This window comes from Rhinolophus sinicus, linkage group LG03 (assembly GCF_036562045.2).
Source record: "Rhinolophus sinicus isolate RSC01 linkage group LG03, ASM3656204v1, whole genome shotgun sequence".
Taxonomy (NCBI): Eukaryota; Metazoa; Chordata; class Mammalia; order Chiroptera; family Rhinolophidae; genus Rhinolophus; species Rhinolophus sinicus.
In genome coordinates, this window is record NC_133753.1 from 11252336 (window position 1) to 11264448 (window position 12113).

Below are 12113 nucleotides of genomic sequence, written 5' to 3' on the forward strand. Positions count from 1 at the left end.
CCATGGAGCCATAAGTAGGGGAGTCATATCACTATATTCTCGCTGGCGGCATCCGCCTCTCTGCAATCCGCTCTTGGTAGCTCAGCCCCCATTTTCTTGCTAGCGTAGCCACAGTAGTTATATTAGTGGCCAGTGGCTCACTGGTCACAGCTGACGGCCAACCAGCCACAGCTGATGGCCATTCAATCACAGTTGATGACCATTTACTACCTGAGCCAGCACCTGTCTATGTGAGGCCGAGAGCCTGGAAACTGCTTTCTGGGAATCTGTCCCCACACTCCACCCCTACAGGCTCTCGCCTCACAATCTACGCGACAAGCGTCTTTCACGAGGGGCCCTGTGCGAGGAGCCTGGAGGTGAATGCAATATCCTGGACTCAGCCAGTCTTCCCGGACACAGCCAGGGTTTCTCAGGCCACCACCAGTACTTCTGGGCACAGCCAAACTTCCTGGGCTTCTTAGGGTACCACTAGTTTCCCCGGGTACAGCCAGGGTTTCTCAGGGCACCACCAGTACTTCCGGGCACAGCCAGACTTCCTGGGCTTCTTAGGGTACCACTAGTTTCCCCGGGCACAGCCAGGGTTCTCAGGGCACTGACACTCTCTCTGGGAACAGCCCGACTTCCTGGGCACAGCCAGGGCCTCTCAGGGCACCGCCACTCTCTCTGGACACAGCCAGACTTCCTGGACACGGCCAGGGCCTCTCAGGGCACTGCCACTCTCTCTGGGCCTCTCAGGGTACTGTGCTGGAACAACAGCGACTCATAGTCAAGGTGCTTACATATTCTCAATGGTGGCCGGTCAAGACACAAAAGCAAACATCCGCCAGTTCCACTACATGGTGGTACGTTCCCAAGCAAACAGTCAAGGGGTCCATCAAATCAGGGATGGAAGGCAATTCCCCACAGTCCATAGTCATTCGCCAGGGCTGTCCTGGGGGTAAGGGACGACCTGGACCTCACCCTCATTTCCCATGGAGGACTCAGCAAGCGTTTCCTCCTGGGACTACAAGTCCGCATCCGGCTGCAAGCACTTCTCAGCCCACAGGGCCGCAATGTCCTTTGCTTTCTCCAGCCTTTGCTGGTTGGGGAACCATCTACATCCTCCCACCCCTCCACGAGGGTCCAGCTCTCCGCAGCTGCTCCTTCTGGTCTTCCAGAGACTGAGTGTTCATACACACGAACTGCTCCATCACCCTTCAGAGAGCTTTGGCTGGCACCATATCCTGCCGACCACGCCATGTGTCGTGCAGGAGACCCTGCTCGCTGCGCCATTTGTCACGCAGGGCGGCCTGCGGGGTCTCAACTCCCGCTCCCCACACAAGAATGCAGGATATGGTGAGGCCAAAAAGGAACACCCCCGGAGCCATAAGTAGGGGAGTCATATCACTATATTCTCGCTGCGGCATCCGCCTCTCTGCAATCCGCTCTTGGTAGCTCAGCCCCCATTTTCTTGCTAGCGTAGCCACAGTAGTTATATTAGTGGCCAGTGGCTCACTGGTCACAGCTGACGGCCAACCAGCCACAGCTGATGGCCATTCAATCACAGTTGATGACCATTTACTACCTGAGCCAGCACCTGTCTATGTGAGGCCGAGAGCCTGGAAACTGCTTTCTGGGAATCTGTCCCCACACTCCACCCCTACAGGCTCTCGCCTCACAATCTACGCGACAAGCGTCTTTCACGAGGGGCCCCAGCGAGGAGCCTGGAGGTGAATGCAATATCCTGGACTCAGCCAGTCTTCCCGGACACAGCCAGGGTTTCTCAGGCCACCACCAGTACTTCTGGGCACAGCCAAACTTCCTGGGCTTCTTAGGGTACCACTAGTTTCCCCGGGTACAGCCAGGGTTTCTCAGGGCACCACCAGTACTTCCGGGCACAGCCAGACTTCCTGGGCTTCTTAGGGTACCACTAGTTTCCCCGGGCACAGCCAGGGTTCTCAGGGCACTGACACTCTCTCTGGGAACAGCCTGACTTCCTGGGCACAGCCAGGGCCTCTCAGGGCACCGCCACTCTCTCTGGACACAGCCAGACTTCCTGGACACGGCCAGGGCCTCTCAGGGCACTGCCACTCTCTCTGGGCCTCTCAGGGTACTGTGCTGGAACAACAGCGACTCATAGTCAAGGTGCTTACATATTCTCAATGGTGGCCGGTCAAGACACAAAAGCAAACATCCGCCAGTTCCACTACATGGTGGTACGTTCCCAAGCAAACAGTCAAGGGGTCCATCAAATCAGGGATGGAAGGCAATTCCCCACAGTCCATAGTCATTCGCCAGGGCTGTCCTGGGGGTAAGGGACGACCTGGACCTCACCCTCATTTCCCATGGAGGACTCAGCAAGCGTTTCCTCCTGGGACTACAAGTCCCGCATCCGGGCTGCAAGCACTTCTCAGCCCACAGGGCCGCAATGTCCTTTGCTTTCTCCAGCCTTTGCTGGTTGGGGAACCATCTACATCCTCCCACCCCTCCACGAGGGTCCAGCTCTCCGGCAGCTGCTCCTTCTGGTCTTCCAGAGACTGAGTGTTCATACACACGAACTGCTCCATCACCCTTCAGAGAGCTTTGGCTGGCACCATATCCTGCCGACTACGCCATGTGTCGTGCAGGAGACCCTGCTCGCTGCGCCATTTGTCATGCAGGGCGGCCTGCGGGGTCTCAACTCACGCTCCCCACATAACAATGCAGGATATGGTGAGGCCAAAAAGGAACACCCACGGAGCCATAAGTAGGGGAGTCATATCACTATATTCTCTCTGGCGGCATCCGCCTCTGCAATCCACTCCTGCTCGCTCAGCCACCATTTTCTTTCTAGCGTAGCCACAGCAGTTATATTAGTGGCCAATGGCTCACTGGTCACAGCTGACGGCCAACCAGCCACAGCTGATGGCCATCCAGTCACAGTAGATGGCCATTTACTACCTGAGCCAGCACCTTTCTACGTGAGGTGGAGAGCCTGGAAACGGCACTCCTGGCTCTGTCCCCACAGAAGGGCAGTTGACTGGTGACCCATGGACCCCAGGACTGTTTCTGGTTAGCAAGCAGCTGCTGGTGCAGGGTTTAGTCTCCAGAGAACCAGCGTCCTCCTGCAGGTGGTGGGCTCCTTCCTTTTCCCTCCTCCAGCCACCTGAGGATAATGAGCCCCCTGCAAGAGAATTGCTTTCATAGCCCTCTGCTCTTGGTGCAGCTGGCCTTCGAGGTTGGAAAGGGCTCCTAGGGGACTAAGTGTTCGGCTCCTTTGTCTGCATTATCCTTAGGCCAGAACACTGCTTTCGTCTGGAGTCCCAATCATTGCATAGGTGGAAGGAAGTATGATTTAAAGTTAACTCGAATAGGAGTCGGGAGTGTGAGGCTGTCCCAGCAGGAGACATGGGAGGATTGGTACAGGCAGGTCCTAAGGGTACAGACCACACGCCCCTCCCTCACCCTCAAGAGCTGGACACTGCCACAACTCAGGTGCCGGGAAAGAGTCAGAGGTGGCCGTCTGGCAAAGGGTTTGGGTTTCCCCATGCATGTTCCAGGAGCCGTGACTCACCAGCCTTATTTTCACCGTAGGCTATAATTCAGATGACAGCCTCTGTGAGCCGTCCCTGGAGCTCGAGTTCACCAACCACAGGCAGTATGGTGAGTGGTCAGTTCTTTGTGCCCATCAGCCTGGTTCTCACACTTGTTTTCATAAACAGTGCTTTTCCTTCTAGCTAAGTCCTGTGTGGAAGTCCAACACACAAAAATAGACAAAAGTGGATTTGTTATGTTGAAGTGGGAATGGAGGGGGTTCACAGTTCCTCACAACTCCTTCCTTGCCTCCCCAAAGGCCTGAGCATGCAGCTTCTGCTTACATACCTCCAGTAATGGGGAAGTCACTACCTACCAAGCGTCCTGCTTCTGAAGGCTCTGACTCTCCTTTAAAGGAAGTTCTGGTGAGCCACACAGGGAGTATGGATTGCAGGTAGCTCTCTTACTGTCCTCACCTGGATTTTGGTTGCCCAGAGGAGCTCCAAGTTGTATTTCATCTTAGAAATTATTAGAAGCACTTGCCATCTGATTTACGCATATTATAAATTTCTGCAGAAGGGAAACGGTGAATTAAACCTGACCTTTCAAAAATTAAAAGCTGCTTTGAGTTTCTATAATTTCTGAGAAACTAAATTCTAGGAAGGTGGGAAGCTAATTCTTTAAAGAAAAAAAAAACACCTCAGAGAGTTTGTATTGAATTCAGCTTCCTTCTGAAGTGGTGTAGGTAAATCTCTTACCCCATCCGTTGTCTAGAAAAAGGTTTTGTGATGCTGACATTCGTTCACACAAATGCAGACATTTACAGTTTACATGAGTAAAGACCGGCTCTATGGTGAACAGTTGGCCTCACGGAGCCCTTGTACCTTTCTGCTGAGTGGAGGATCACGGGGAGGAAGGATCTGTTGCTGTTCTTGGTAAATCTCACCACGTAGCCAGATTTCTTGCTTAATCAGCTGACGAAAAGGATTTTCGTCTTAAGTGTTTTGATTCCTCCAGCTTCTCTTACCATGAAAAAGGAGGAAGGCAAAGGGATTTGCAGACAATCCTCGAATAAACCAAGGCGGTTTTCAGAGCCCGTTGATTTGTATTACAATTGCCTTTTGGTGAAACTTACTTCCTTTTTGGAGAGACGTGCATTTCTTTATTTCAAATTTTTCCTTCTCGAAGAGGGGACTTATTCTGCTTCTATGCTATTCATGAAAAACAAGTATTTCTAGGCTCACCCCTGAACCCCTTTAGCTGACAGGTTTTTTCCAGATGCATGCTATTTGCAGAGTACACCACCAGCACTTGGGAACGGGGTGTCCTGGAGGCCCAGTAAATCCAGAACAAGCTTTGCTTGGTGGGGAGGGAAGCAGAGCGTCTCCTGGCACAGCTCTGGTTCTCGCTGCCGTTCAGCTCAACACCAGCTGTGTGCAGGGGTGACTGAAGCAAAGTTCCTGTCCCCCAAGCCCTTTGTCCTGCAGCAGGAGAAACACTGATACAGGGCTGGCTGGCCAGGGCCGTGATGCTGATTGTGCTGGTGGAGAGGTGGTCTGCATTCCTGAAAGGGACAGCAGCCCTTGCAGGGGTGGCGCTGCCCTTCCTGCCATCTGGCGCTCCTCACCCTCTGATCCGAGGGCTGCCACAAACAGCGCTCAGCAGGCACACACAGCTGCCAGGAGGGCTGGTTCCCCCTGGCACTTGTCACCATAAAGGTTGGTTTTCCCCTTTGGGGCAGTTGTAAATTTGAGACAGATAAAGCAAAGGAACTGAAAGAGAGCAAATGACCAGGAAAAGTGAGCACTTTCTTTTCTCTGGAGGGCCCCAGCTCCCACTCCCGTGGACCCCCCAGTGCACAGACACATGCTCCCTCGTGCACACGTACCCCTGAACACACGGCCGTTTCCTGGCTCCCGCCCTCACCAGGTTACACTGTCATAGTCTAGGCAGCAGTTTGCACATGTGTTCCAGAAAGCTCCATGCAGTAATAGGGGTGGGCTCCCTCCCCCACAATGCTTGGCTTACCCAGAGCAGCCTTTTTTTGTCTGCTTTTTATACTGGAGTTCTGCATGAGATTTCCTTTGTTAACAAAATTGTTTTAAGCCACAGCCCTAGACCTCATAAAAATAGATAATACAAGTTACCATTCTGGACAGCCTACTGTGTGCTACGCCTAGCACTCAGTGGGTGTAGCTAGACCTATCCTGGGAGAATCTAGAAAATCCGAAAGTCCATTCTTCCTAAGGCCGTTCACCTTTGTCACAGAGTTACTTTGTTACATAATTTTTTTTCAGATTAGATGGCTAGTCTGGGATATACCTGGTCATCGGCCACTAAGTTTAAATGTTGTCTTTTCAGTGTCCCGGCCAGGTAGCTTAGAGAGCAGTCGAAATGCGTCCAGCGACAGCTCACCTCTTAACCTGAAAGGTAAGTCGGCATTTCCTTCTGTGCACTTTGGCTCTGGGCTCATATTATTTTTATAATTAAAAAAATAATAATTAACAAGATTCTTAAATGCATTATGTGCACTTACATTCAGAGGCCACATCTTGCAGTTTCAAGCTCAGGTGTGGGAATTTTAATAGATGGAGGTTCAAATCCCTTCCCCTCCACCGACTAGCTCTGGGCACCTGGGCAATCTCCATCCTGTGACCCCGGGCTGCTTCATCTTCAGAATGGGGATGGCACCAGTAGTTCTGTTCCCTTGTGGTCAGAGGACATAGGAGATGGCTTTTGAGTCCTTCAAAGTTTTTAAAGTTTATTTTATGGTGCGAAATGTGGTCTGTCTCTACAAATGTTCCCTGTTCATTTGAAAAGAATGTGTATGTTGTCCCAAGAGAGTCAACGAGTGTGGTGCCTTCCAGCGACTCATTGAGACGTTAGCAGAAGCTTTCCACTTTTATCTCGAGCTATTTTGTTTTTCAATGCCGGTGGAATTCTTTACAGTGGGATTGGTAAAGAATTCCACAATGTCCTGGACATCTGAAATGCCCGCCTGGGCGAAGTGCTCCCTGCATTTTCATGCAGGGCTCTCCCTGTGTTTCCACTGAGCCAGAGGCAGGAAACACAAAGCCTCCTGGAGGCAGGTGAGGCAGAGGGGGGACTGACGTGTGTCCCTGTGTCGCCTTGCCCTGACTCCCAGGTTCGTCCGACCAGCTCCACGGCAGGTCTGAGAGCTTCAGCAGCGAAGACCTGATCCCCAGCAGGGACACAGCGACTCTGCCCCGGGATACCAGCACCCCAGGACGCACCGCCCTCGGCCGCCATGAGTACCCCCAACCCCGGGAGAGGAATGGGCCTGTCCCCCAGGAGGGCATCCAGAAGAGGGGCACGGCCCAGCCCCATGGCGGGGTGCGGCCCTGCTCCTCCTCCCCCAGCAGCGAGATGGTCACCCTGGAGGAGTTTCTGGAGGAGAGCAACCAGGGCGCCGCCACCCCCGTGAGTGGCCCAGGGGCTGTCTCTTCCCTCACTCTGTCCTCGGGTGGACTGGGACTGTAGGTCACAGAAGGAGATGGGGGGGTGGGGTGGCACAGCCTGGGCGCAGAGCTGGCTCGGGTGGGGAGCGAAAGCACTCGCCGGCCAATCACCGAGTACGGGCAGCCAGCCCAGCCCTCGGAGGCTGTTCTCTCCATCTGTGAAGTGAACGCGCAGAAAGTTGTTGCCTGCGTGGAGGGTAAGGATGGCATGTGCCCACCACCTGGAGCTTCCGAAGGAGGTGTGGCCGGTACCACTTGCAGGGTGAGGTTTCGTGGCAGAGCTCTAAGCATCCACTTCCCCTGAGTCTTCTCCAGCAGAAGTTGGGGAGTTTTTCTGTAAAGGGCGAGATAGTAAATATTTTCGGCCACACAGTCTCTATTGCAACTACTCAACTCTGCCGTTTTGGCAGGAAGCAGATGCAGACCATTTAGCAATGAGCGGTGATGGCTAGGCTCCAGGAACACTTTACTTGTGGACAGGGACATTTGAATTGTATAGAGTTTTCACATGTAACAAAAGACTGTTCTTTAAAAACAACTTTTTTTCCCCCAGTTATTTAAAAATTTGAAAACTGTTCTTAGCTCACAGGCCATATAAAAATGTGTGGCGAGCTGGAGTGGCCCACGGCTCTGGTTTGCTGAGCTCCGTTCTGCAGCTCTGGCCCCCTGAATGCCACCTGTATCAGGAAACCCTCCCCTGTCGCCCTCCCAGTGTCTGGTTTACCTTTCCTGAAGCTGCATGTACACCTTTTACACACTGTGTCTGAATTCAGTCACACGAGCGGTTGGGCTCTTGAACAGATGAAGCACACTGTCCTCAGTTGAGACCTTGCAAGGATTTTTGATGCTTCAGGAGTTCTGTCTCATTTCCCTTCAGTGTACACAGTTGAACTTTTCTCCTGCCACATAGGAAACTGTAACTGCATTAATAAAGCCCAGTGACACAGAGGATACAAAATACTTTTCTGTAGGTATTTATTGAGCACCTACCATGAGTTAGGCAGCATGCGTGATGCCTGCCTGTGCTCAGAACGCAGAGCAAAGCAGTTGATGAGCAGGTTTTTATCACATACTTGCTAGGTGCCCTGTCTCTTGGGTGGACCTGAAAGGAAATACAAAACATGGCCGTTGCCCTCATTTCATTTCTGATTCTGTCTGCAGAACACTCGGGTGGGAGCTGGAGAAACACAGGGGCCCTGCCCTTAGGAAGCGTATGGTCTGATGTGGTCGTTCTCAAACTCCAGGGTGCGTCAGGCTCCTCGGCCTGGACACCCCGCGTCCAGGCTGGACCCCCGAGTCTCTGACTCAGGAGGTCTGAGGTGGGGCTCCCCGAGACTTTGTGTCTTGACTGAGTTCTCAGATGACGCTCTTGCTGCCCTCCAGGCATCACACGCCGAGAAGCACAGATGTGATGGATGCACAAGAGCAGTCCCCGAATCAGGGCGCCTGCACTTACAAGGCTGCCCTGCTCAGCCCTCTCTGACTCTGTGCCTCGAAAGTGAGCCTCCTTTCCCTTTGCAGACCTCAAGGCGAAGGAAGGGTCCCTAACAAGAGGCAGGGCCCTTCCCCACTTAGCTTTAGACCTGTCCTCAGGGTTACTATGGGGACAGAGTCCCTGAGAGCAGTTTCTAGGCTCTCGGCCTCACGTGGAAAGATGCTGGCTCAGGTAGTAGATGGCCATCAGCTGTGGCTAATTGACCATCAGCTGTAACCAGTTAGCCAATTAGCCACTGATATAACTGCCGTGGCTGAGCTGGTGAGTCGAGTCGAGTCAGTTGGTCGGTTGGCAGGCAGAGAAGCGGACGGCAGGTTGCAGGTCGTGTGGCTCCAGCCACCAGCGAGAGTATAGTGGTACGACTCCCCTATCCATGGCTCCGTGGGTGTTCCTTTTTGGCCTCACCATATCCTGTGTTCTCCTGTGGGGAGCAGGACCAGAGGCCCCGCACGCTGCCTCGCACGACAAATGGCGGGGTGAGCAGGGTCTCCCGCAGGACCATTTCTCATGCACCATATTGTTACCTGTCGCTTTTCTGCCTAAACGAGACCAAAATAATCTCGCGGCAGCAGTTTGTTTTGGGAGCTGATGCTGGGCCCCCAAGAGCCACCCCACCTTCCTTCATCTTCCCAAAGTGCTCACCCCCACTAAGCTGGCACCCCCCCCTCCCCTGAGTATGCCTGGAGAAATCACAGCGGCGCACCCATCCATGCCACCACTTCCTGAGTGCTGACAATACTGGCGGTGGTGTAACAAGGTGGGGTCCCTGTGGTCTCATGAACATGGGTGTCAGACTGAATCATGCAGAGGGGAGCCAGGGGTGGTGTGGAAAACATCTCCACAGTCACAGCTGTGGGTTTGAATCCCTGACTCCCACTCTCTAGATGTGAGACCTGCTTGACTGACCTCTGTGACCTCAATTCCCTTACCTGTCAAAGGTTGTTTTAATACAACCTTAAACAACCTTTTGTAAGGTTGCTCTGAGAATTCAGTGAGTTTTGGGGTGTTTTTGTTTTTGTAATTATACCAGTGTTTTCTAGCACAGTGCCTGGCACGTGGGAAGCAGTTGATAAATGGTACCCATTGCTACTAATGACCACAGATGTTACTGCACCAACTCCCAGGAGCTGTAGCTTCTAAGTCGCGTGTAAAACAGCAGATTGCATCTAGCAACTTAAGTGTCCAGATGTCTTCATGGGCCAGGAGTTGTTGGCAGGTGCCAGTGGCTCCTGAGCTGCTGAGTTGTCTGTCCTGCAGATGGACACTCCCTGACACAGGTCACAGTGAGCCAGGGTCAGACTCCATCAGCTTGTGACCCCTGAGTCATCGCCACATGAACTCATGTCCTTTCCTCTCCTTATGGTGTCCATCCGCCTCAGGAGACACCTGCACATGGCTCCTCTGGGCTGTGAGGTGCTGGCAGGAGGCTGCAGTTTCCAGCACAGGGTCAGACCTTGTCCTCTGGTGGCTCTGTCAGCCCCCAGAGTGGTGGGAAAGGGCACTGGTTCCCTGGCCAGGCAGAGCCTGGCCTGGGCACAGCTGCTTGGCTGGGGTCAGCTGCTTGAAGGGAACAGTGTGGCAGGGTGGGCCTCACTCGTTCCCACCCACCCCTGTTGTCCCGCTCGCTTCCCTTTTCTCAGATCAAGAGAAAGATCTGGGTGGCAGTGAGGGTCTCGAGCGCGATTGGTTCTGGCTTTGGGAGCTGGTCTTGTTTCTCTTCCTCGTGACCAAAGATGAAGCCCTTGCGACGCGTCCGAGTGTGGTGGCCTGAGAAGGAAAGAGAGTGCAGTCCAGCCAGGCAGCCTTTTGCCTTCTGCTCTGCTTGGCAGCACAGTGAGGCATCCATTGAAAGCGCTGGTTGTGGTCAGGCTTCCAGCCCTAACCTTTGCATAAAGTGGAGGATTTTGTGGGAAGCCATTCCCCTCTCTGGATCTGTTTCCTTGCTTATAAAGTTAGGGGGCTGCATGAGTGATGTCAGGATTCTCTCCCCGATCTGTGTATTGCCTCCCCGACCGTCACGACCAGGGGCCGTGTGTGCGGTATAGGCAACGTGAGGCCTGATGAGGTGGAGCAGGAGCGGGAACCTTCGGTCCTGGCCAGGTGGACTGCGCAGGGGCCCTCCTGGGTGGGGGGTGGGCTCTCCAGGGACCCCCCCCCCCCCGGCTCACTCCTGCCTCAGCTCTTCCTCTCGTCTCTCTAGGACACTCCCAGTTGCCGGGATGACCTGCTAAGTGACTACTTCAGAAAGGCCAATGATCCCCCGGCCATCAGAGGCCAGCCGGGACCACCTGCCAGGAAAGAAGGGGCCAAGATGCCCACCAGCTTTGTGGCCCCCACCATCAAGATGGCTGTCAACACCTCTGAGGGGAAGCTGCTGAAGCCTGGGCAGTATGTGAAGCCAAGCTTCAGACCTAGTGAGGCTGAGGCCTCGCCCAGTGCCCCACTGCGGCAGGTCCAGCCTCCCCAGAGCCTGTCCCTGGGCAGACCCCGGCCGGCCGCTCTGCCCCCGGCTGCCCACACACCTGCCAGCCGGAGTGCTTCCCTGAGCCGAGCCTACAGCCTGGCCTCAGCCGACCTTCTTCGGGCCACTGGGCCAGAGGTCTGCAAACAGGAGTCCCCTCAGAAGCCAGGGGGTACAGAGGCCTCCGGGAGCAGAGAGACGGGCAGCCATACCCTGCAAAGCCACACAGCCCCCAGTTCCCACAGCCTGGCCCGGGAGCGGACCCCACTTATGGGAAAGGCTGGTGGCTCCTGTCAGGGCCCGGGCCCCCGAAACCGGCCGCTCGACCTGCGGCGCTTCTCACTGGCTCCCCCAAAGGAGGAGAGGCTGGCTCCCTTGCAGCAGTCCGCCACGGCCCCAGCCCTTGCCACTGGAGGTGGCAGTGACGGTGGCTGTGGCAGCAACTCCCAGCTCCAGCACTTTTCACCTGCTGCAGCCCCAGCTGCCAGGACTAAGCCGCAAACCCCCCAGCACTCAGGGGAGGTGGTCGCCGTCACCCCTGTCCGGGCAGGGCTCAGCCTCTCAGAGGGTGACGGGGTCCCAGGACAGGGCCACAGTGAGGGGCTCCCTGCCAAGAGCCCAGGCAGGTCTCCCGACTTGGCTCCCCACATCAGCCGGGCTCCTGAGGACTTCAGTCGCGGGAACAACTCAAAGAGCACACCGGCGTCCCCAGAGCCAGGTGGGGACCAGCAGACCGTGTGGTACGAGTATGGCTGCGTGTGACTCATGTCCTGGACCATGTGACTCCTGAACCTTAAGACTACTGGCGCGCCTTCTGATGACAATGGCCTTGTGTCCTACCTGCCTGTGGTGCCAGGGGAGGGTTTTAGAATAAGGAAAGGGGTTCCCCTGCGTTTCTTTTGTTTGTTTTGTTAATGAAAACACTGTGCCAAGCCCTAAGAGGAGTCCACTCCCAGGTGTGGAACACTTGTCTTCCGTAGCCTCCAACAGCTGGTATCTTTTGAACAAATCCACTTTGGCGTGGGGACGCTCATAACGCAGTGAGAAAACTGACTTGCCCCAAAGTACACACTATTTGAGCGTGTCCCTTTAGAACACTTGTTTGCAACTTGTTGACCTCCATTAAAGTATGCGTGTGTGTGTGCATGTACACACACACACGCACACACACGCTCACAGGGCTGAG

The 12113-nt window shown here is 54.5% G+C and overlaps 1 protein-coding gene across 3 annotated transcripts in view; it reads left to right on the plus strand.

The window, feature by feature from the left end:
• Positions 1 to 11826, plus strand: part of CCDC88C (coiled-coil domain containing 88C) — a 116849-nt gene extending 105023 nt beyond the window's left edge. For all 3 annotated transcript variants that reach the window (XM_019745153.2, XM_019745172.2, XM_019745162.2), the window contains 4 exons: positions 3553 to 3621; positions 5854 to 5922; positions 6638 to 6933; positions 10667 to 11826. In XM_019745153.2, coding sequence (XP_019600712.2) covers positions 3553 to 3621; positions 5854 to 5922; positions 6638 to 6933; positions 10667 to 11689 — 1457 coding nt within the window. In that variant the 3' untranslated portion in view covers positions 11690 to 11826. The remainder of the gene's footprint in view (positions 1 to 3552; positions 3622 to 5853; positions 5923 to 6637; positions 6934 to 10666) is intronic.
• Positions 11827 to 12113: the final 287 nt, after the last annotated feature.